Raw genomic sequence first — 25,764 nt, 5'->3', positions numbered from 1 at the left:
GTGATCGATAAAAGCGCAAGAAATGACTAAGAGGATAACAGCATTCATTGCACGCAGCCTGCAGCCGTACAGCGTGGTTGAAGAAGAAAGCTTCATCGAGGTGATGCACTGTGCAATTCCGGAGTACGTTGTTCCATCACGGAACACCTTTTCACGAACGGTCATTCCGAACTTGTACGTGACAAAGAAAAATGACCTGAAGAAGCGCGTTGGGGACGTACAGTCGAACCCGACTATATCGAACCCATTTACATCGAATTCTTCTGTATATCGAACAATTTCTGGTCATGGTATAGTTAAAGTGAGTATATATAGCAAGAATTGCGCTTACATCGGACAAAAATAGCAGTGACTCCCGATATATCGAACGTCAAGCAGCAGAAAAGTGCCCCCAGAAGTTGGCTTTCCCTCGCGGTAATGGGGAAACCCGACGGCGCGACTCCATCCAACCGCTCTCCTTACTGTGACCGCGCTGCCTCGGACTTCTCAGGCGAGCTGTGCACACCCCCCCTGCAAAAGAATGATCGTGGCCCGCCTGCAGTGCTTGCTCAGACAGCCAATCAGCGGCTCTTGTGCTCTTGTCGTGCAAGATGGTGAAAGTGCGAGTTGTGTCGCTGCTTTTCTGGTTCATTGTGTTTGCAGTGTCCTGCAGTGTTGCCGTGATGAAGCGGCAGAATTCACCTTTCGTCGTGAAGCTCGAAATCATAAATCGGGTCGAATGCGATGAGAAGTCGGATGTTCCCGCAGCGTGCAAGATTCCGAGGAGCACTCTCGGCACGATTAGGGCTAAAGCGGCCAAACTCGCGACCCGGTGCCCGAGGCGCCTGACGCGTATGCACGGCCGTGTACAGGTGGTTCTTCATACATGTCGGTTTCTGTGTGCTCGGTGATTACTGTAAATTCTGGTAAATGCGACGAAGCCATTGCCGGTGTTGCCGAAGTTTGGAGCGAGCTGTCAGAATTTCCGGAAGCTGTTGACGAATCAACGGTGGATGAGTTTGTGAGTGCAGATGATGGGGTCACAACCACAGGAGAACCCGAAAACGAAGACTACATCGCCGACATCATACCGAGCACAAGTGAATGTGGGTACAATGAGGAAAGCAACGACGGTCCTTTGCCCACATCCTCCGAAGTGATTGGTGCACTCGCAATAGTCGGTGCTTCTGCGCGAATGTGGAAGGTTGCGGCCTCAGCTGCTCAGACTCCTTTCTTGGGGAAGTGCATGCGTCGCAGGCAGCGAAATTGCCCAAGGAGTACAAAAGGCAGGACTAATTTGTGCGAAACTAAGCTAGTTTCATCAATAAAGTGATTTTATAAATGGTATGTGCTTTTATGAAGTACAAGTATTTACCAGGCTTATATCGAATTATGCTCTATATTGAACTGATGGGTGTTTTTTTGCGAGTTCGATTTAACCGGGTTCGACTGTATGTGACCACGGTGGTGCCGAGTGCTTCACTTTGACATAGGATGGGTGGACATCGAGGGCCGGCGAGAGCTACGTGTGTGTTACGGCCCACATGATGGATCGCGACTTCAAACAGCACGCATATGTCCTCGCCTGTAAACCAATGCCACAGAAGCATACCGGAGAAAATATAGTTGTTTCCCCAAGATGTGATCAAAGAGTGAGGTCTGCCTGATAAAATCCCGACTTTTATCATTACTGACAACAGTAGGAACTTCGTTTCAGCTGTTGCCAAATCGCAGTGGTCAGGACTTCTCTGCTTTGCGCATACCCTGCAGCTGTGTATAAATGATGCTAAAAGGGAAGTGGCAAGTTTTTCCCAGCTTTGTGCGAAGTGTCGAGCGATTGTGGGTCATTACGAGAGAAGCGCCCGTGCACGTGGACGGCTTATGGACATTCAAAAGAACATGCACATGGTCCAGCATGAAGTGATTCAAGACGTCTCCACACACCGTAACAGCGAGTACACGATGATGGAGAGTCTTGTCACACTCCGTGCCCCTACCTCAGTTGAACTTTGCGCATGTGATGTGGACGACTTGGAACTCCAATGAATGGAAATGAATGGCTGCAGCTGTAAAAGTCTTGCAGCCCTTAGACCAAGTAACGACTGAGCTGTGCGCAGACCGCTACCCTACACTTTCCCAAGTGATACCTCTAATGCATTGTACACAAGTGGTGCTGCATCGGCATGTGTCTGAAGGTGAGGAAGCAGCATCATTTGCAAAGAGCCTTCTGTGCAGTCTTGCAACAAGGCTCCCTGGCTTAAAAATGGCACATGTTCCAGCAAATGTAATGCTAGTTGGCCCTCGCTACGAAGACATTTGCTACACTGAAGAGAGCCAAAAATGTAGGCAAAAGCCACACTTTTAACTGCAGCAAATGAGCTCATGCCAGTCCAAAACGATTCTGCCCGAACATCTGTTTGCCCAGACATGGAGAAGCCTCCAGCTAACACTCTGTGGAGTGTTTTCTCTTCATTAAACTCCAACGTAGTGCAAAAGAATGCACATGAAAGTGTTCCTTGCCAAGTGGCAGACTACTTGGCTACCCCTGTGCTTCCAAGGTCAGAAAACCCTTTGGGGTGGTGGAAGAGCCACGGCAGCCGGCTGTACCCAGCGCTGGCCAAGGTTGCACAAAAGTGCCTCTCGATTCCTGCCACACAGGCAAGGAGTGAATGGCTGTTTTCAACAGCAGGAAATGTTGCTAGCAGTCGGCGGGAATTGCTGCTTCCAGACCACGTGGAGCAGCTGATATTTTTGCATGAAAACTTGCGAATGCAGTAAAGAAAAGCAGTGTGGGATTTCTGAATAAAATTCTACTGTTAATAATTGTCAATTTCCCAAAATGCTGTGCCTACATGTCTTCTAATTCTTTAAAATTGTGTAAATTAGTTGGGTCATGATAAAAATGCCAATTTTTTAAAATATGTGATATATGCTATTCGAACTATTTCATTCGAAATTATTCGACCAAGTCACTATTTGCTTCGAACTCTATTCGAGCCTCAGATTCACTATTTGCCCATCCCTAGCTTTGACTGATTTTTAGGAAAATGTTCTTTCTATAGGTTCGGTTCTGAATGCAAAAAATTTATTCCCTGGAAATAAACAGACCATTTACTTATACGGCTTTACTTATAACATTGTTTTAGACCCATTTGCTTTTCGTCTTCTAATGTTTTTTTATTTGGCGCCCATCGCAGCAGCCACGAGTGCATATTCATCTGAGCAAACACCACTGGCATGCAGAGAAGCATAAAGAGAATGTGTGAAGCAATAAATTTTGGTGATTGAACTTCTTGTGCAGCTTCCACAGTGTTGCGCCTTGTGTATGAAACGGAGGTACAGATAAGTTGGTGATGGCAGCGCCACCAGCCACCACAGCATCACAGATTGGCACTTTCTTCGATGACTGTCTCTGAAATTGGTCCGTCTTGTTATTTTTTCTAGTGCAAAAATTGCATGATAAGCACCTTTCTTTGTCATATCATGAACTCATTCAGGTCTGCTAGTTGGCATGTGTTTTGTTGGAAAGAGAGAGAGAGTTAACAGGATGGCAGGCAGTACATAACAGAAGCTCGAGCACAAAGAAACGTACATGCAACTGGATAATTTTATTCATTCAAAAGAGGTCGAACAACTACAGTAGATAATATGTTTAATGTTTATAATAAAGTGGTCATCGATTGTCTCAAGTGAATAGACCACGGCAGTAGCGCAGGTTGACCACTTTCATTTATGTCGCAAAGAGCTTGGTTCCTGCAAATGTTAAGTGTAGCTTTCCCTCAAAACCTGGGTTCATTTTGCAATCTGCTCCCATAGAGAGCACATACAGGTCGTAGGCGTCTAGGTCGTAGGTGCCTTTATGCGGGTGAACTCCAAAGCGTGTCACAATAATTTCCAACACCCGACGTCTTGTATTGCTGCTATGTAAACTGATACCAATAGGAGCTGACTTTGGTTATTCGTGCCTCTTCCAGTCTAGATTGGAGCCACTAAAGTTGTGTTTTTCATACTTTTCAGCTTGTGTGCAGTGCACTGTGCTTGTTTGAAGGTGAGATCGTGGCACCATGTGCTGTTGCATGGGTAGAGTACTGCAATATTGGAGGCCATGAAAATTGAGCCTCGTGCAGAACTCTGTAATAGTATCGGGAAGACACTTAGCAAAGACATAATGGTCGCATATTACTTCCTGAGCAGTTTCCATACCACAGTCAAGCCGTAACAGGAGCTGTTCTTACGTTTATTGTTCTTCGCACCTTTCGTACTAAATCCTAGTGGATGGTGTGATCTGGCCACCACTTGTCGGAGCAGTGTTATAATAGCGACACTTAATAATTGGTGCCCAGAGTATGCTGGAACAGCTTGCAAAGCAATATTATCATTGCGTGAGGGAAGTAAGAATGCTATACAAACAGAGCCTGTAACAGATGTGTGTGCGTCCCGATCTGTGGCATAGTAAGCACCAATGAGCGCCCAAGTTGGCGCTTTGCTCACAATATTGTTACGGTGCATTTGGAGTGGACCATGTGCGCAAGAGGGAGATGAAGAGGAAGTGGTAGACTATCTACTGGAGCTGTGACCTTCGTACCAGCCTTCGCAATTACCACTAACATTTCCCATGTAAATAGTTGAACATAGATTTGTGAATCGGGCTACCTCTTCGTAATATTTGGTCAAGGTGCGGGGTAACGAATCGGAAAGGAGCTTCTCAGTTCTTTACCAATGTCGCAGGAGACTGTGCCTGATTTGGCAACACTTACATTGACTGTCATACTCTCGCATCCACGTTATCTGGGAACCTTCTGCGGCATCGATGGCGCTGACGTTGACAACACGGCTGGAGATGTACGAGTGGATGAGCAGCCACAGCAAATGGTAACCCACAGTGATGCTGACGAACATTTTTTACTTGGATGGAAGAGCGTGAGTGTGGTTTCAAAACCACGAAGAACTCCATAATTGGGAGACCTGCAAACAGGAGCTGAGAGATTTTAGAGAATCGTTGGGTTGGAAGGTTGTCGCCAAGAAAGAGTTGGCATCACGAGTTCAAATGTCCACCGAAGGTTATGTCGGCTATAACAAGACGTGCTGGTGCTCTGGCACAAGGCTGATGCTGAAATGCCAGAGTATGACAGAGGCGGGCACGTCTTAAAAGGAATCGCTAATGACACCTTCAATTTGCTCATCTATAAGAACTGTACTTCGCTTAATGACATTATCACGGAGTGCAAGCATTTCGAGCAGGTGAAAAGTCATCGTATTTATCAGTCATTTGCACGACTTCCCAATATGGTTGCAACATTGTCTTGTGACGACCGACAGGACTTGCCTTTGCGGCAGCAGCAGCGTTCAGAGCAGCTGACGAAGAGCATGTGCCATGGGCTGGAAGCCATGTGACCCACGGCTGTGTAGCCACCTGTCAACGATACATGCGCTCCTATGGCTTTCCTTGTTCAGGCTATTGTGTGCCAAGAACAGTTTGTGAACCAAGAACAAATGCAGTCAGTTTTCACTGTGGACAGTTCCCAGCCAACCGAACATTCTTTGCTTGTGCATACTTAAAATCAATGGATCCATTGAGGTTCTCGCAACACGGTGGAGTGGCGAACACCGGATGACCGACCTATTTGATTTAGTTGTTGCTGCATGGGTGACGTCGCCCGATACTGTCGCAACCGCTGGTCCTCGATGCCGTTCTCGAACAGCCCTCGTCCAGATGGCGATTTTCGCCGTATCCAGCCACAAGCCGAGCCGAACCTGCACACCACTGAAGGTACGACCGCATGTCGCCGTCGGTCACTGTCGCCGAGCAGTCGCCAGTCCCATTTGCTGCATAGTCATCGCCTGTCATCCAGGTCACCCCAGTCCCATTGCCTGTTGCTGTCCTTCTGACCTGGGCGCACACCTTCGGAAAACTAAAAGATGCAGCTCCCGAAGGTGATGCTGCATTGTCAACATCTTCGCCTAAGCCTCTCACCCTGCCGACCAGATGCAATATAGTCGATGTAGAAGTTGACGGTTTATTGGTCCCAGCGCTTGTTGATACTGGAGCCCATGTTGCTCATGAGCTACTGTCTTTATTGCCGCTTTAAAAAAGTCCTTGCACCTGCCGCATCTTCTGCTATCCAGGTCACTGACGGAGCAAAGCCCATTATCCTTGGCATGTGCACTGCCCGAATAACTGTTGCTGGTTTCAAAACTTCCGTTTTATTTTTTGCTCTGGAATGGTGTTCTCATGACTTAATCTTCAGCCGTGACTTTTGACCATTCAGCACTGATTGACTGCGCTGTTTGCCTCCTCCAACTCGAGCTGCCTATTCACTGCTGTGCTCCAAAATCAGCTGAGCCTCGTTTATGTTCTGTAGACTTCGTATGGTTGCCACCTCAAGCCTCCATGTTTATGCCTTTGACATGATTCCCATCTGTTCCTGACGGTGACTATGTGCTGGCTCCTAACGTCAGTGTAGATTGGTATTGGTAGATTTCGGTTGATGAACTCAACTGTGAGAAGACTGCTTTTGTTGCACTGGATGGGCTTTGCCATGTTAAGGTTGTTCCTTTCAAACTTTGTAGTGCCCTAGCAACTTTCGAAACAATGATGGACTCTCTCCTTCGGGGCTATAAGTGGTCCATCTGCTTATGTTATCTGGACGATGTCATCGTATTTTCGCCTACGTTTGTTCTCCTCCGTACTCTTGGGACAAAGGAACGACAGTACAGTAGTGCAAACAATCACAAGGGGATTTATTGCACCTTTCATAGATCAGTGCCAGCTAGCCGAGTTGCTATCCCCAAAACATGCCGATGGGCGCGCGACAAATCTAGAAGTCCGACTTACCGCGACCGCATGGCGAGCGAATATGTTCGCCCCATGCTGGATCCCAACGCCTGGTCGTTCGCGTGTTCGGTCACGCCAACGGAGGCGCGCTCGAAGGCCGCCACGCGAGGTGGTCTCGCAGAAGCATGGGTCGCCGCGCGCGCGTGGGACGTCCACGCTGTGCGCCCGACCCGCCGGGAAAAACCAAGCGCCTTTCTTTCCCGCGCCTAAGTAACCCCGCCACAGCGCAACACTAGCGCCATCTCTCGCACTGCGCTTCACCCACTCCGACCGCGGCGGGCGAAGCCGCCCTGCAGGAGACGAGCTATGCGGGAAAACTAGATCTCAGGGGAGGCGTGAGAGTCACGCATCCCCACACGTTTGACAGCTATCTCAGTCACTTGGCTGCCATTCCTGAAGTCCTTAAGAAGGCTGGCCTTCAACTTAACTCTTCTAAGTGCCATTTCGGACAGTAAAAGCTCGTGAATTCGAATTCCGCAGGGATGTTACAAAAGTTTTAATCATGCAAAATTCGAACTAATGAAAGTCAGAGAAAAAAATCTCATGGTTGAGGCACGTATATAGTCCGACGTGGTGTGAACATGCGCTCAAACATGTTATGTCACGTTGGCGTGAACAGCAATGTCTATACTTCGCAGCACTGGCGCAGCCAACGTAACCGGGCACGGCCAATGTGGTCCGATGGGCTCGACGCAAGATGGTTCTTGCTCTATCCGCGCGTTTGTCGCACCGACTAGCACGGAGAAAAAAAAATATTGCTGTTTCGCCTGAAAAGCGAAGCATTGATTGCGATAGCAAATTAGCAAATAGCTATACGAAGTAAGGATAGTAGTTTTATCGGCCGTATAAGCTTGTAAACATTCGCTTACTAACTAAATTAACAAGTACACTGTCATGCACGCACAGATATACATGAACACATCTCACTCAATGACTGCGGAAACTCGCTGAAAAACGCTGGAGTGAGGAATCGCAGCAGTAGCAGCGAGCGAATAGACCTTCGTACAGCTCTCGCTTCAGTGCCAATGAAACGTAGAAAGCACATCGCATACCAAGCTACCGGCACTATGTGCACTATGCAAACATCGCAGATCGCTTTGAAGATGAGGCGCCTGCATGGCTACGCCATAAGCAGCAGCCGCAGGAGAAAAATGTTCCTCTCCCTCCCTCCACCTCTCCCCCATGCGCGCTACAGGAGAGGCTGCACATCCGCCCCGCCTTCCTTGCACGCTTTCGCTCACACATACAGCATTACAGCTCAGGGGGATGATTTTATCGCCCTTGAGCTTTGTACGGAAACCTCATGGAAGAGAAGCGACCTGCATCAGAGGCGTTGGCCATACCTGGTCAGGTGCAAACACGTTTCTCTCCAGTCAGGCTAAACAAAGGGCCGCAGATGGACAGAGCAAGGCTGCGTGACGATGCCAGCATCGCCAACATGCTCTCCCGCACTAGCACTCTCCTGATGGTGCGGAGTTCAAGTTATCAGTGACAGTGCGGATTTCAGTGTGAATTAGTGGGATGTGTTACATATTGCTTTCAATACATTGCTAGATGGACTGCGGCGGCTACTTCGAATTATCCGAAATTTCGAATTAACGAGCTGTGAATTAATGAGCTTTTACTGTAGTAGTTAGCTGAGTTAATTCTTTCATAGCTAAGATGAGTTCTGAACAGCCGAACTGAAGAAATAAAGGACTGAGGAAGGCGAATAGGGGTGTCGCTGTTTCTTAGTCCTTTATTTTTTCAATTGAGCTCGGCACATTAACAATTTAAAAGGGGGGTAGAGCTCTGGAGATGAACCAAAAGTAATATTTCGAGCTGCCCAAGAAAGGCAGGAAAGGCTGCTGTTTGTCCCCTTACTTTGCTTGAGAGGCTGTGCACATGCATGTTAACTTGCGCATGTGAGTAACTTGTCAACATGATCACTGCACAGAGTCAGGGTTGTAGAGGTCGATCCCGCCGCTGGCATCCAGTTGTAGGAGTTGTAGGTGGTAGGGAGGAACTTGGGAGGACTAGGCATACAGGGTTTATTTACAGTATTTACATTTTAAAGGGAAGCTGAAACACATTTCGAAAAAAATGAGTTCTCTGCGGCATGCTACAGTTTTGAGTCCCCTGAACACGAATATCTGGTTCAAAAAGGGCAGAAACAAACGCAAGCGGCTGTTTTTTCAAGAAAATGCGCACCAGCGCCTCAGGGCATCGCGCGAACGCCGCTGTTGCCCGTGGTCGGTCGGTGCCGCCGTTTCAGAGCGTAGCCATGGCGTAGCACGCTGTTCTGTTCTGGCTTCATAGCTGAGTTGTAAGCATTATGGGACATTCTCGCTGTCTCGGACAGCTTGTGTTTTCGCTGTACATGTTCGAACCGACAGCCGATCCGGAAAACGATGGCGGCAACGGCGGTAACGCCGGCTTCGACGATGTTGAGTCTGCCAACAGCGAGAGTGATTTGTGCACCTTCTCGCACGTTGGAAATCTTAGCTGGTATGTATGTTCTTTTTTCATGTAGCTGCACGTTCCAATGACGGGAGAAAAAATGCGCTAAAGTGTCGCTGGGAACTTGCTGCTGGAAGAATGCCGAAGCACTAACTTCTCATTAGATTGTAAACACGGGTGCAATTCTGCGATGTCAAGCACCTTGCCGCTGCTTGTCTAAAGTCCCGTTGTTTTTTGCGTGTTGATACACGATCGCGAACATAAGTGCCGCGTATCAAAGCGCGCACATGCAGTGCTGCGATTTACAGTCACGGAAGTTGCTTATCATACACATCCAGAGATAGCCAGAGGTATTATATGTGCAATATTCATACTATGGTTCGACGACTTCGCGATTGTGGCTCGAGCAAGAATCGGTATGCGTGCTCCATGCTAGTGTTGACATAAAGATATTAGGCAGTTTTAGCACCGCCGTGTGGTAAACACGATAACTGCAACCGTACGTCGAATGTCACTAGGCAAGCCTATACTCCATTTCATACCTCAGGTGCAACGCTGTGGAAGCTACGCACGAAGTCCGGTCACCAAAATTTATTACTGCGCGCGTTTCCGTCTATGCATCGCAGCGTGCCAGCGGCGTTTGCTCGTGCGAGCATGCACGTGAAGCTGCCACGACGGGCAGCTTCACGAAATAACAGTTTACGAAAATCGCAATAGAAAACAAACGTGAGCGGCGGTGGCAGATCTCTCGTAGCGTCGTTCAGTAAAGCGCAGGACGGAAAGAGGCATGCCAGTACATGCCAGCACGCCGGTCCGGCAGCTCGGTCCAGCGAATGACGTCACTCTCGCCGGTTCTCTCCTCTGGCAACCACCTCCCCCGGCGCTCCGGGAAGCGATGGGGGCGTGTCCGCGGGGGTGATATAAAGCGATTTCCGCCCCTTATATTAACAAAACGAAGAAAAAAAATTCGGAACCGTTAATTATTAGGTCTGTTCTTCGCAATCCCAGCAATTCACGGAAATTGAAAACCGTTTCAGCTTCCCTTTAAACGAGAGATACATTCGACAGTCTAGCGTGGCTCCCAAATGGAGCACGTAAGACGAGCATACAGCACACAGCTTACGAGCATGATGACGAGGACATTGACGAGCACGCAGCTCACGAGCACGATCACAGAGCACGATGACGAGCACACCCTAGCAGCGACAAACAGCTGCTTATGAACACTTCGTGTTCTCTAGGTTCCTAGGTGAGGCAAAACGTTTGACGTCATCGCAGCCGAGCCGCCTTTGAGCGGGAGGGCTTACACACACACGTACGCACAGTTTCACTGCCCCCACCGAGGCCAGACGGGCTTCGCAGAACTCTGGGCTTACATCTTGAAAGGCGCGTTGGTTCCCCTAGCTGACCCCCGCAGCATGGCCGCCTGTTGTCCATTGTCTTGCGTCCTGTAGTCGCCACGAGTGTCAGCAGACTGTGACGAATCCTGGGGCCCACGTACCGCAAAGCACCCTTTTGTTAGGGAAGCTTTTCTTGCTGCAGAGAGACGCTGTCGGCGGTGACAAGTTCAGTAACAATAGTTGGTCCGCTGATTGCGTTTAGTCACAACGGCGACGAGGGGGTGTTGAAGCGGCACCTCGAGGTTCCTACGAAATTAGTCACCGCAGCAATTGTGATAGGCTTCCATGGTTCTCTTCGGGGAAGCTCGCAACGCTCGCAGCTGCAGTTGGCTGAGAAAACTTGCATGTTGCCACCTCGGCAGGCCATTCCTAACAACGGATGCTCTCTATGTGGACTGTTGCCAGCGGAGTGGTGGCACTGCTCCTTTGAGAACCACGGCTGCTGCTGATGTCTTGCCGAATAGCTCACACTCACAGAAAACAAAAAAAGAATTGAATTGCTGAACCCTAACCACCGTTCTAACAACCGTTAGGCCACAGTCACATGCATGCTTAGAGCACTGTGCCGTGCCAAATAGCTCTTTGAGAAAGTCGCTGTGTGTGCCGCATTGCAGGAAGACGCAGAAATGAAATGGCCAACCACTTCACAAAATCTTCTTCTCATAGATTTCAAGATGTGCATAATTTTTTTCGAATGCCGAGGAAGATGTCATCTTCTTTGAGAGAATACCTTTACATACCTCTTGATAGCTCCACATGCCAACTACAATGTCTGGCTGGTATTGTTACCAAGTATACTTACCAAGCTGTTTGGTCAGACCTGATTTTTGTGCCAATAAACCCAACATCTTCATTGCTCACCAAGTTCAAGGGCTGGCTTAGGCCTCTCTGCCTAGATACTACGAGTGCAACTGGTGCTGCATCTAGTGGCTGATAAGCGTTGGTCACCATTACATGTCATTTCGCTTTGCAACATATCGGGATAGGGTAGAGAATGCAGAGGTCTTCCTTGAAGCTATTGCATGTTTGCTCAGTGAGCTCTTCATGAAATCCACCTGGGGCCGCTTTAGTTCAGCTGGCTAAAATTGGAGGCCCCTCTATTGGGTACATTTGGGGTTTTATGTTTCAGAATCCAAGCACAGTTACTGGCCACAAGTGGGGAGGGGGTGTCTGCTAATTATCCCATCGTGTGTTGACAACAGAACTAATTGCATAAGGTCACTTTTCTTTCAGGACCACATTAAAGAAACAAAAGCTTACCAAACAGCACCTCTTTAGTGCCAGATTTTTAATTTTGAGCTCATTATTGGATGATAAATGATGAAGCATTAAACTTGATTTTGCTACTCAGTGGTAGCATTCAGTTAGCACTAGCAGACCTGGAGCACGAACTAAAGTTTCAGAACTGGTATGACTGAAGAACTGCAGCCAAATTTGCTGTGTGGATGAGGGATGGGAAAAGTGAGACTTTTTGGGAAATCCTTGTTTTTCTAAATCCACCAAGGTGGTGTGCCGCATCGTTCGCCATGCTGTTCATGCGCAGGTCGGCCCTGACGGAGGTGAGCGTGCTGTGTGATGTGCTGGGTATTGCCCGCCAGAAGCATTACCTGGTGCTGGACCCAGTCTCTCAGGAACCATCAGAGCACCGACCCGTGGCTGTGCTGGTTGCCAAAAAAAAGGTTGCCCTCTTCACTACTGCCTTCGTCCTGCCGGTTTCCCTTGGTTTCATTTTCAGTTTGATTCGTAAAAAATGTGATTTCATAGAAATGTGACTCGTAAAAAAGTGATTCGTTTCACTTCAACTTAAGTCGGCATACAACAGTTGGTTGCAGAGCAGCAAACTTGCTGTGTTCCAGGTGATTGATTTTCTGGCATATTTAGAGGCAAGAGACGCAGCACTATGCGAGACGCTAGCTGTGGTCGGGTCGGTGCCCTTTAAACCCGTCCCCCCCTGGCTTAGAAAGGGCAGAAACAAGTCGTACAAGTAATAACGTATTATTTATTTTTTATTACGAACTTTATTCCAAGCCCTTTTTTTAATGTTAAAAAGTGAATTCTTTTAGGTTTCGCTTATAAAAAGGCTCTTGTTGTTTTGCTTTCAAGCGTTTTCTATTTTCACCACTGCGGCGTCCCGAGCGCACAACCTAATGCTGCTCTTGTCCCAGTTCAAAAACTCTGACGCTCCTCCGAACCCAAGAGCAACCGGCGCAACGCGGCTTGAAGGCCCAAAACCTTGGGGCCCCACTTCTATAACTCTCTATGGGTGGCAAGCATTCCATGACAACTTGCGGCCCATTACTGCAATGGCCACACTACCTAGGCAGTGCTTCGTCGGACGTTGGCAACTGCAGTTACGGTTTGGTGCCGAATCGACGCAAATCTATTCGCAGCAGCCACACGACACTCGGAAAGCCGACAAACTGCTTTGCAAACAACCAAAGGGAATGAACGGCACAGCAACAACGTTTAGTTGAACTTGCTGTTGGGCTAGTTGGTAATTTGCCATGGTGAAGTAATTAGGTGCACGTTTTTATATTCATGCACAAATGCATACGCTCGGGAGCACTCCCCACACTTTGTGTGAATGCGGGTGGGAAAATTGCACCTCATTACTTTGCTGTGGCAATGTTCTTTGTGGCTGCCACCTTTGAAACACGCCGTACGGCGGCCTCTTGTTCCCGATGCTGTTTGTTGATGCACATCGGTATCTTCTTGTAGCTTCTAGCAACCCCTCACAGGACAATAGCTTTGGATTTAATCGGTGGGCACTCAAGTGTCATGGCCAGTTTTATGCATTTGCACAGTTGGTGGATGAACTAGGAGGGGGGTGAACGAGCGTCGTGCCAACTTGCCATGATCCTTTAGATTTCAGAACCTGAAAGGTGGCAAATAACACCGAACCTGACAATAAAATCGGCCCCGACAGTGCCCAAACGGAGATAGTCACATGATGCGTGGTCCTTTCATCTGTTGCACAGATTGGCCTCGCAATAACTCGCCTGCTGTAAAGTTGGGACAGCCCTTCTGTATTTTAGATAAAAATCGGAAAGCAAAACTTTCTACGCAAAACACAGGTCCACTGTTAAACAGAGAACATCATTGGTATTCAGTACAACGGGAAGTCACTGATTCATTAATTTCAGAGAAAAGAAACACTTGAATATATTGTTAAGTTGCAGAAGTCACATATGAAGATGTATTTACAATACTTACACGAGAGACAATGATGCATTAACAACATGGCTGTAGAGACCGATTCCACCCCTACCTGTCAAATCGTCGTCTTCTGACTGGCGCCACTCTTAGTTGCGTCGTAACATAACCCCCGCTTGTAAAGGCACCAAAGCAAGGCTTCAGACGGGACATATGCACAACGTCTGTGGGGGTAGGCGAGTCCAGCGAAGTGATCTCGTAGTTCACATTGCTGAGCTGATGCAATATCGTGTAGGGCCCTGTGTAGCGTAGCAGCAGCTTTTCAGACAAGCCGATGCGGCGACATGTCTATAGGAGGACAACGGAGCCAGGAGGGAAATCGAACGTACCGATGTCAGCTGTTGTACAGGATATTCTGCGTGGCCCGAGACTCGGTGAACTGGTAGCTGGCAATCTGACGTGCCATGTGAGCCTGGGTGAAGATGTCTTGAGCATATTCAGCGGCAGTGTTCATCGAGGAAGGAAGCAGCTTGTCAAAGGGCAAAGAAGGGTGGCGGCCGAACAGAAGGTAAAAGGGTGAAAAGCCAGCAGTCACGTGACAGGACGAATTATAGGCGAAAGTAGCGAAGGGCAACATGCTGTCCTAATCACTGTGGTTGTCGGAAACTTGCATAGACAAGCATTTCTGTCAACGTGCAATTGAGCTGCTCCGTCAGTTCATTTGTGTGGGGGCGGTAAGTGGTGGAAAGCTTATGCTCGGCAGAACAGAAGCAAAGTAGGTCTTCAACGACTCGGGACAAGAAGATGCGGCCGCAATCATTGAGGAGCTGCGGGGGTGCGCCGTAATGGAGAATGGCGTCAAGTAAAAGGAAATCTGCCACCTTAGTTGCACAGTTTGTGCGTAAATCTTACGTGATCGCGTACCGGGTTGCGATTTCGACGTTGGAAAAGGACCGAGCCACTCGAGACTGACGCGAAAGAATGGCTCTGAGCGCACACCGATGGGGTGGAGGCATTCAGTGGGAAGCACAGCAAATTTTTTGCAGCGCTGACAGAGTGCACAGGCTGTAACGTAGCGGTGCACACAGCGGTACAGACCTGGCCAGTAGAAGCGGCGCCGTACACAGTCGTTAGTACGCAAAACGCCGAGATGACCTGCAGTAAGGGCGTCATGCAACTGCTCAAGAACTTGTGGACTGAGATCACATAGTACAAGTAATAATTCTGGACCTTCAGCTGCAACGGTAGAGAATGTCGTTGCGGAGCACGAACAGGCGCAGCGTGGGCTCTAATGTACAGAATTGAGACGATCGATGAGAACCGGTAAGCAGTCATCACGCCATTTGACGACATCCAAAGTGGCACTTGGACGAGTTAAATTGCAGGTCGGCGTGTTGGAAAACAGCAAGAATAGCTGATAGACGCGTTAGATGACTTGTGAAAGCTGGTGAAAAGCCCATGACATCGTCTAGATAACACAGACATGTGGACCATTTATAGCCACGAAGTAAGAAGTCCATCATTGCCGGGGCATTACAAAGGCCGAACAGCATAACCTTGAATTGGTAGAGGCTGTCAGGTGTTACGAACGAGTTTCCTCACGGTCCATGTCATCTACCAAGATTTGCCAATAGCCTGATGGGAGGTCTATCGATGGAAACTACCTGGCTCCGTGCAAGCAGTCCAAGGTGTCATCAATACGCAGCAAGGGGTAGACATTCTTGCGTATGATTTTGTTGAGGTGTCTGTAATCCAGACAAAAGCGCTAACTGCCGTCCTTCTTGACAAGAACAACAGCGGACGTCCACAGACTGCATGATGGCTCGATAATGCCTTTAGTCAACGTCTTATCGACTTCTCATTGTCTCAGTTGTCGTTCAGTATGTGAAACGCGGCACGGCCGGCGGTGTATGGGGTCGGTGTCTCCGGTGTAAATACAATGGGGGACCACCGATGTTTGTGCTAAAGGCCGGACGTCATGGTAAAAAATGTCGCCGTAAATTTTAAAGAGATGGTGGAGGTCAGCAGCTTGTGCTGGAAGATCAGGTGCAATCTTCTTGCTAAGTTCGTCTGTGAGAGTCGGTCAATCCCTTGGAGGCTGCTGTAGAAGGCGACGGAATTTCGGTAGCAAGAGCAGATATCTCACAATCGTGCAGAGGCAAGATGTCGCCTGAAGACATTCCTCTGGGAAAAATTTGAGTTGAGCAGTTAAAATTAAGTAGAGGGAGTGAAGTCTGATTGCCTGTAACAGTGAGCATGGTATGGGGAATGGCCAAATTTCTTTCAAGCTGCATGTCAGCGGTGGGACATAGTACATAGACTCCATCACGAACAGTTGGGAACGACAGTAGAGGGACGGACGTAGTGGCTTGAGGCGACAGGTGGATGTCTTCGGGAGAGCATAACCACGGTTGTGTGACTCGTGGACTATAGGACCCGTGGGGCCGTTCAAGCTGAATGACACTAGATGCGCAATCAGAGAGGACTAAAAAATATAGGAAAAGAAAAATCTAAGCCGAGTATAACATCGTAAGGACATTGTTCCAAAACGGCAAACAAAACACTCATTAGGTGCCCCACGATGCCAATGCGAGCGGTGCACATACCAAGCACGGTAGGCGTTCTTCCATCGGCGATGTGGAGGGTGCTTGATGCAGCGGGTGCAAGAACTTTGTTCAGGCGTTGGCGAAATTGGGCACTCATCACGGATGCGTGCGTGCCAGTGTCACTGAGAGATGGGACACTGACGCCATCGACTAAAACGTCCATCAAGTTCTGTTTGGACGGCAAAGTTATCAGAAAGTTTTGAAGTCGAGTCGTCAATGCAGCGTCACCTGCAGGAGCTGCACTGTTTAATTTTCCGAAGACGGGCGTCGGGGCTGCATCGGGGATGGTGGGTGACTAGCCTGCGGCAATAGGGACGATGGTCGATGAGCTGGTGGCCAACGGGACTGGTGACGGAATGACGACGAGAGACTGTTCTGGGGAGCATGACCGTTATTGTTTGGCTGTTGCAGTGCTAATGGAGGCTGGTGAGGAAGCTCACTCTCTTAGGGGTGATAATAACTGGTGAATGGCAGTCACAGAGGGGAGGAGACAGTATGGTTGTCACAACGGCGAGCAACATGACCGATACGCCAGCAGGCAAAACAGATTGACCGATCGTCGGCGGTTCGCCACTCGGCTGGATTTCGGTAGCGTGCAGGATACCGCAGACCAGCCAATGGACCTGGAGCATGAGACAGCTGTGAAGTGGCAGTGGTACGTACAGAATGAATTCCAAGATTAGTGAGTTCTTCACAGACTATTGCCTGCACAAATGGTGCCGTAGGCAAGTTGTTCGGTTCACTGGGACAGGAAAAAAGGGCTGCAGGAGCCATGGCTTCAAGTTCTCGCCGCACTATCAGCGTCCGGTCATCTGACGATGATGGTTGCTGCACTCCTAGGCTGTCATCACAAGAGGATGTTGCAGCTCTGTTGGCAGACGTGGGAACGGCGTTGCAGTGCGGCGGCTCTTGGCCTGCTCAAAGCGCTGACACTCTTTTATTGTGTCGTGTACTGTTTCACAATTTTTGCACATGAACAGGTTGAAAGCATTGTCAGCGATCCCCTTCAGTACATGTCCGACCTTGTCTGACTCAGCCATATCGCTGTTGGCCTTACGGCACAGAGCCAGCACGTCCTGGATGTAAGAGGCGTACGATTCTGTGGACATCTGGGCGCAGTTGCTAGTTCTTAGGGGCACTATTCCACCCGGTGGTACGGCCGAATAATTCCTTCGGCTTCTGTTTGGACATGTCCCAGTCGTTGAGCTCTACCTCGTGGGTGTCATGCCACACCTTCGCCGTGCCTTGTAGGTAGAAGACCAAGTTAGGCAACATAATCGTCGGATCCCATTTGTTGTGGGCAGTTATATGCTCGTATGTGGTGATCCAGGCTTCTATGTCGAGGTGGTTGGTGCCACAGAACATTCCTGGATCTCGTGGCCCAGCCAGCACAACCGTCGGGGTTTTGGCGTTTATGTTGGCCGCGCCATGTTGGGTCCTGCTTCATCTGTCATGTTGTCCAGTCCGAGGTAATGACTACTGCGGAGCTCCGTTGTTGTTTCTCGTGGGTACACAGCACCTCTCACCAAATTGTTATGTTGCAGAAGCCACATATAAAGATGTATTCACAATATTTACATGAGAGACAACGATGCATAAACAAGGTGGCTGTTGAGAGCAATTCCACCTTTACATGTCATATTGTCTTCTTCTGACTGGCGCCACTCTTGGTTGTGCTGTAACAGTCGTAACAATATTCAACAGAAATTCTCCTGATAAAGTAAAATATTTTCCACACCTTCATATGACTAGAACTGAACTGTAGTCAGTGCTGCCATGCTAATTTGGGGTTCCTTTTAATAAGAGTAATAAGAGTAGGCTGTACTGTATACCTTGATGTGTATGTACCTAAGTTGCTGATAGCTTGCTACATTCTTGTTATGCAATACTGGGAGACGGTCGAGCATGTGGGGCACCTTGTTTTCTTGCCCAAGGTTTGTAAGAATTAAATTTTGTGTGAGAAGTTTTCTAATATTTGATGTATGCCTCAATATGCAGCATCTTTTTCTTGATTTGAAATCTACTATTCAGTATTAGCACAGCCCTAGCAATTACATTCTTTCTCCTGACCGGTGTTTAATTAGAAATTATGGGTGATGGATTCTTGTGATGGTGAAATTAATGAGACTGAGACAGGGTTGTGCGATATATTCCATTGCAGAATGTTTATATATTTTTACGTGGTTTAGTTGCTTTCTATGTACATTCTTAAATACGATAATGTGCATCTGAATATATACAGATGATATGTAGGTTCTATAAATTTGTACAGTTTAGTATGAAATGTCCAATGATTTGGCAGCACTACTAGATAGCAGCGCATCGTCTTCTCGTTTGTCGCCGATAGCGACGAGCAGAGGGTGATGGTTAGAGGGCCGCCACTTGCAGCGAGGGCCAGTGGTACCACAGCTGGTTCGAACCCTCAGCACAGGCCGAGTGGCACATACCTAAGGCGGTGTCAAAGAGTTTCTTCGGACATGCCCAGTCCCGCATTCTACAGTGACCCATGTCGGCTTGAAAGAGGTTCTTTAATGGAGAGCAGCACATATGTACACATTGCCACACAGTCAGTGACCCATGTGGGTCTGAAGGTTCGTTTCGCCAATGTTACCTCGACACAGCAGCCCGATGCGCTGCCCATTCGGCCACAAACTACCCAGTGACTCGGATAGGGGGGGGGGGAATGGTTACACACACACACAAACACACACAGCCCCCCCCCCCAGAAAGTGCATGAAGTACCCTAAGAATGCTAATTGCATTAAAGGGCCCCTCACCAGGCCACATAGCAAATTCCGGTTATACACTGAAAGTTGTTACATGCCCTCTAGGGAACGTTCTGCCGCAAGAATTTTTAAATCGGTTTATTAATAACCGAAATAGAAATATTTCAGTGCCGCGAACCCATGATATCAGGAGGCGAGCGCCACTGCCAAGAGAGGACACTCTCTCCACTTGCCCCATCTAGCCCCCCGCAAGCGAAACTCCTTCCCTGTGTTCTCCCATACTGGAATTTGAGGATCACGTGACGCATACGTCACGGGCCCTGCCTTCTTTTGTTTTTGCTCTCCCAGTGAACTTCTGCTGACGGCGTTGCGCGTGAGCTGTTGCGTTAGTCTCGTTTTACGCAGCGAACGATTTTGCGCGCTGTGCGCGAGAACACCTGACTAGCGGTATAAGTCAGTGCTACCCAAATTCTGAGGCACACACAACATGTTTATAGAGCATGATCACGCGCTGCAACACGGTAAAAAATTACATATTTTCGTTGCATGAGTGCGCGACTGCACGACGTGCGATCAAGCAGATGAAACGGAAGTACATCTCTCTTCCTGCAGTGCGAAGTAAAGCAAAAACATGCAGATATTAGGTTTGGGTTTTATTATTTCTCTAAACTTTAATTTGTCTATTGAAGCACGAGGTTACACAAGTAACAGATGGTGCCTCGCGTAATTCACAAAGTCACTTGTCACTGCGAGCGACGTCGCAGCAGTGCGATGTACATAGGCACACTTGTGGGATTGACATCATCTCTCTGGCTGGGAGCGCGATGTCTGTGAGGAGAAGGGCGCAGGGCATTTGGTTTGAAATTGCAGCTTTTTTCGCGGCGCATGGCGGTGGTTACTTTGCAACCATGATAGTTAGTGCGCGCATTGTATGCACTGCGCTTGTGAGTTTTAAATGGCCAGACCTGGTGAGCGGCCCTTTAAAAAATCACCATGCCTTAGCATACTGCAGATGCCAGAATTGACCAAGCAATGTCATGGCCATCACATTTTGGACATTACCTGCTGCCAGGGCTGCAGACAAAGGCTACATTGCATTTATAAAATGCACCTTGCTGAACAATTTTTTTGCATATTTTTCTTGATATACAGTAAAACCTTGTTAATTCAAAGTCTGCTGAGTCGCAAAATATCTTCAAATTAAGCTGATTTTCGAATTACCTGAAAAAAACAACTGAAAAGAGCAAAACTGCGGTGACACAGGCATGTCACATTTATTTCTGCAGCAGGACTACTCAAGGTAATCATTGACATAGGATTGCTTGGTAAGGTAGTTCCACGAATCATGTGCAGCGCCTCACAATCACCACCGCTCAACAACAAAATTCTCTCTGGCACATTGTTGGAGACTTTGTCTTCCACATTAACATATGATGTCTGCATGTCTGCTTCTGCATTGAAGTAGTTGGCTAAGCCTAGTCCACTTCTTCATCTTTGTACACTCCTGGAAACGGGTTAGTGTGGCTGAAATTACCTGCACGGATGGTCATGGTATGCACATGACACACCAGCAGTGGAGAAAATGGGACACACAGGCGACGCAGCTGGCTATCTGCATGGCAAAAAGGGCAAACAGAAAAGCAAGTTGGCTATGTTTATTGACGATGATGATGCTCTAACTCGCTTCTTTGTAACAGGCAAGTAGTCTGGTAGCCTAGTCAAAATAAACACAAGAATTTCACGTGCACCACCACAAAACATAAGTGGTTCACAAAGCTGTATGGCCCGTCAGCGCCCACGTCACGGCATCTAGCACTTGCTCGATGGACAGTGTCCGAATTGCAGCCCCGGTGACGACTCTCTTGTAGTCCATTCTCGAAGGCCATGCATTTATGTACTGCAAGGGCCAAAAGCAGTTGCAGGAGCGAGAAACACATTGTGCCCACCAAATTTGCAATGTTGTTTCCGAGATGTGCAGAGCCGGAGACATGTTGCAGCATGCCAGTTGGCAAAGCCCACGACCAGAAATTTTAACTTATCTGGCTTAATTCCTATTGCAAATTAGACTGCAATTAACTTAACCTTAAAATAAACTGTGATTAGATTATTGAGGTTTTACTGTGCTGGTAACACTGCCATGTGCTGTATTGACTCGTGTTGACCATAAAAATGGGATCTTGATGTCAAATTGGAACAAGAACAAAGTAGCAATAAGTGCGAACTCTTCTTTTTTAAGAGCTTCTAAGGAAAAAGATGTAGGTCATTGTACCATTACTGGCTGTTTTTCTTTTGACTGACTTGGTATCACCAAATGTCGGAAACAACCGGGAGTGACAGAAAATAGATTTACGTCTGTATTCTTGCACCTGCTTTTTTAAACCATGTACATCTGCTGTGCTTGGACCATACGTGACAGAGAGGTCGTACGTAATGCAGGCGCTGGCCGCAGCAGCAGGTGTCCTTCTCACGGGTGCAGAATGCCTGCGGGGTGCGGCAGCAGATCCAGGGGGTATGTCGAGTCCCCGGGGCTCGGGCGTCGCACTGTCACCGCCGCAGCAGCGCCTGTGCCCCGACTTCCATGCCGAGCTGCTGCACATGCGCCAGAACTGGCGCTTGCGCAAAGTGGGCCCCAGCACCATCGTGGGCGACCTGTCTTACCGCAGCGGTGAGTTCCTCCCATGTGCGCTGGCACAGCCCGCTCAAGTACACGTTTGAAACGAACAGCATGTCGGCTCCCGTACCGAAGCTTCGATAGCATCAGAAGAGTTAACTGCTGGGCTAGTTGGTGATCTTGCATACTGAAAAGATTTTGCGCCAAAAAACAACACACGCAAGAAAGACGACGACACCACGGGCGCTACTTCAACTGTTTAATGAGGGTGAAAGCACTCGACCTATATAGCCCTCCAAAACACCGCGCATGCGTACAAGGCAACATGGAGTACAAAGTTTTATCAGAGTGAGCGTGATAGAAACTTCAGCTCAGCCTCGTAAAGAAAAATCTATGTGTCACTAACACAGTTCGGACCCGCTTTCTTGATGTAGAAGGCTTCCAATGTTTCACGCGATGTCTGATGCCTGCCTCTACCCAAAATCCTCGCATCGCAGAACTGTGGAACACAATCGGTGTAAGCCCTGCAGTGATCGACAAGTCGCTCACCTTTATTATTTGTTATACCTTTTGCATGTTCCCTAAGCCGGTCGTTCACACAACGCCCCGTCTGTCCAATGTAGGATTTCCCGCAGGACAGAGGAATTTCATATACGACGTTTGTGGCACTTTACGAAACGGTGGCCATGCTTCTTCTGACACCCAGGCATTTGGCTTTCGCAAGTTATGTGACGGCTTAGCTGGGCAAGCTTTTGGGGAGCGGAGAACTCCACCAGTACATTATACCGGTTAGCCACTTTTTTCAGGCTGTGCGTGACTTTATGAATGTATGGGGCCACTATAGGCCACTCTTTTTTTCTTCGGCTCTACCCTGCTTACCCCAGCCTTCAACTTCTTCAAAAGCGTTTCTGCCACAGGGACCAAGACCGACTCAGGGAAGCCAGCTGCAACGAGCCTGCCCAATTGGTTGTAAAAACTTGCTTGCATCTCATGCACACACGACTTCCGGAGCGATGACTCCAGGCAGAGGTTGGCGATGCCTCTTTTCACTACCTTTGAGTGGGCCGAATTGCACGGCAGGAGCCCTTTTTGCGCACCAGGGGAGTAAGCCCAACAAATGTGCCCATCTGAAAACTTTAGCTGTAGATCTAAAAACTAAAGCAAATCATTATCCGGTAGCTCATAAGTAAAACATAGTCCTTTCCCCAGATTTCTAAAATCATTTAAAACACTTATCACTGTAGCCTCATTTGAAACGGAGCACTGTTTGTTTAAAACCACTAAAAAGTTGTCCATGTAACAAAACAGTTTAAGGACTTTGTCATTAATAAAATGGTTAAAACAATCGTGTAGAGAGCGATCGATAGATGATAAAAAGATATTGCAAAGTATAGGGGCTATGCAAGAGCCTATGCATATGCCTTTCTTCTGCAGGTAAGGTAAAGTAAGGTTGTATCTTGTTTGACGAGCAACCTTCTTCTGCAGGTAAGGTTGTATTGGCTGTATGAGATTTTTGGTGGTACTGCAAAGGCATCCGAATTACGAGGCATGATCGAAGATTCGGTCATTGACTATATAGCTAAAAAACAACCGACTAGCCTAGCTAGTCTGAATTTTACGAAATTCTTAAATATGTGCATAAACTCCTCAGTCTGCTGTCATTTTTTCTTCCGACCACATCGCTGCTGCACCCAATCACAGAAGACGTGTGATGCCACGATTAGCAGAGACGCAATTCTGGCCCTAGTGTTCTGGTCACACTGTATTGCTTGGCACAACTGCTGCTGCTGTTTCATAGGAAACCAGCAGCCAACAGGTTGTGTTGAGTTGACTGACATCTCTTTGCCTACAGGCATGCACAATGCCAAGAAGCACCTTGTCCTGTTGCTTCTTTGTCTTTTGTTTTTCTGTTGCACTCTAAAGTTCCGAAGGCGACTCTAGTGATCTCGGTAACAGCTTCACAATGAAAAAGAATGTGGTCGCATACACGCACATCATTTACATACATCACACACATACAAACACTCAAGAAAGGCCCTTTTTCCAGAGTTTCCTTGAGCTCTGACGCAAGTCGCCAAGGTGAAGTATCAACCACTAGCCCAGGTACAAGTTTTTCTTGACTGTAGCCCTGGCAGCCATAATAAACAAATGACACCAGTCCAAGTCACTGAAATGACAAATACGAACCAGGGTGGACGTAAATGCATTTAAAACCGCACATCTGTAGTAATGCTTAGTTCATAATTGGAAAGAGGAGACCCAACAACAATATTGTAACGTAGAATGAAGATGGAGTCTTACAAAATAGACGCTGCTATTTAATGGCGGGCCAGAAGAAGAACGTGCAGCTCATGCGCTTCATCGTCTTTCATGGCGCCGACCTTTGCGCACGCCGTCCCGTGGTGCGGGAGCCCCACGTCATTGTGTCGTGCCCCCCATGCGAAAAGCGACCGTCTCGGTCGCGTGATAAAGTTCTTTCAGCGACAAGAAATGGAGCTCCTCATGTGCATCTCGGCGTTCACATACGCGCATAGTAGGGTGCTAAAACTCTTTGCCGTCAGATTTTTCAGACTTGTGACATCATTAAGGGGGGACCCTGTGCCTGAAAACTTCTTAAATTCTCGACCGATTTTAATGAGACTTGCTGAGCTATGTATTTCAATGTGCTAGTTTTAAATATTGTTACGCTAAGGCCACAGCAAGGATGAAAGAAGAGGAGAATGAAGTGCGCTTGTCTTTGCAGCAGCTCGGTGTCGACGTGGCCCCATTTCATCAATTCATCTTTAAAAAAACGTACCCCAATCATAACAGTCTTGGTGGAGGTGCTGGATAAAGCAACGGCACCCCCGAAGAATGACGACGAACCGCCCTCAGAAGCGCAATCTGAGGATCTTCGCCGAAGTTGCTGAATTGTCGGTCTGCCACCAGAGATGGCTTCCGACGGCGACAACTCACCACCTTCTTTCAGCTACTCATGGCAGTCCTACATCCAACCAGGAATCTTCACCGGAAAAGCCAGGGAAGATGTGGACGGATGGCTCAGCTTTTACCAATGGGCAAGTCGGTTCAATGGCTGGAATGCCACCACCCAGCGTAACAATGTTGCCTTCTTCCTCATGGGAACCGCGTCTGTGTGGCTTGAAAAGCATGAAGAAAAGCATGACGATGCGGGAAAAGTTTGTAGATGAAATCAGGAAGTGCTTCGGAGATCTGGCACCTAAAAAGAAGCGTGCAGAGCAAACCCTAATGCAGTGAGCCCAAGTTCCCGGCGAAACCTATGCAACATACATCAAAGAAGTGCTGAAGTTGCGCAAAGGCCCTGGACCCTCAGGTGACAGAAGAGGACAAAGTTGGCCATCTTTTACAAGGGATCGCTGGGGACGTGTGCCAGTTCCTCATCAGAAAAGATAGTCTGGACTCCGTAAGTGACATCATTCAGCACTGCTGCACATTTGAAGCCTTGAAAACTTGGCGTATCACACCGAAGTTCGGTTGCCTGGTCAACGTAACTAACGTCGCCAGTGTTGATGTGGTCCCAGCTCCATCCGACCTTGTGTCATTTATTCGACAAGTGGTGTGCGAAGAGCTTGACTGAAGTGAGGCGGCTTCCCTCTCTACTCCGCGAGTTCGAGAGCCCTTTTTTCGCACTACAACTTCGGTGAGACGTCCATCACCGCCGCCTCCATAGACGTGTACAGCTTTGTTCTTCGTTCAAGAGCGCCAAACCCTACTATGAACGTGCATCCAAGTTATCAGTTCCACGACGGTTACTCACCCAGACCACCTGCAGTTTCTCAAGAGTGAAATGGCCTTGGCAATTATCCTGCTACTGACAATATTGGTGCGTCCCATGAGCGCCCCATCTGCTTCCAATGCGGTATTCGCGGTCGCATCGCCAGATTTTGTCCTCATCGCCGTCGCACGTCACCACCGTCCTATGAGTGACTGTGCACTTTTTATCGGTGTAGCAATCTGCACGGTGACGGGACACGCTGGCCTTTTGACTCTGATAGCA

General features: G+C 48.2%; 1 protein-coding gene across 3 annotated transcripts in view; it reads left to right on the top strand.

Moving 5' to 3' along the window:
- MED17 (mediator complex subunit 17) overlaps positions 1–25,764 on the top strand; it is a 197,805-nt gene that overhangs the window by 31,582 nt on the left and 140,459 nt on the right. For all 3 annotated transcript variants that reach the window (XM_055073189.2, XM_050182348.3, XM_055073190.2), the window contains 2 exons: positions 12,197–12,332; positions 21,575–21,803. In XM_055073189.2, coding sequence (XP_054929164.1) covers positions 12,197–12,332; positions 21,575–21,803 — 365 coding nt within the window. The remainder of the gene's footprint in view (positions 1–12,196; positions 12,333–21,574; positions 21,804–25,764) is intronic.

This window comes from Dermacentor andersoni, chromosome 7 (assembly GCF_023375885.2).
Source record: "Dermacentor andersoni chromosome 7, qqDerAnde1_hic_scaffold, whole genome shotgun sequence".
Taxonomy (NCBI): domain Eukaryota; kingdom Metazoa; phylum Arthropoda; class Arachnida; order Ixodida; family Ixodidae; genus Dermacentor; species Dermacentor andersoni.
The sequence above is the reverse complement of the archived record's forward strand: the minus strand, read 5'-3'. Positions and strand labels throughout refer to the sequence as shown.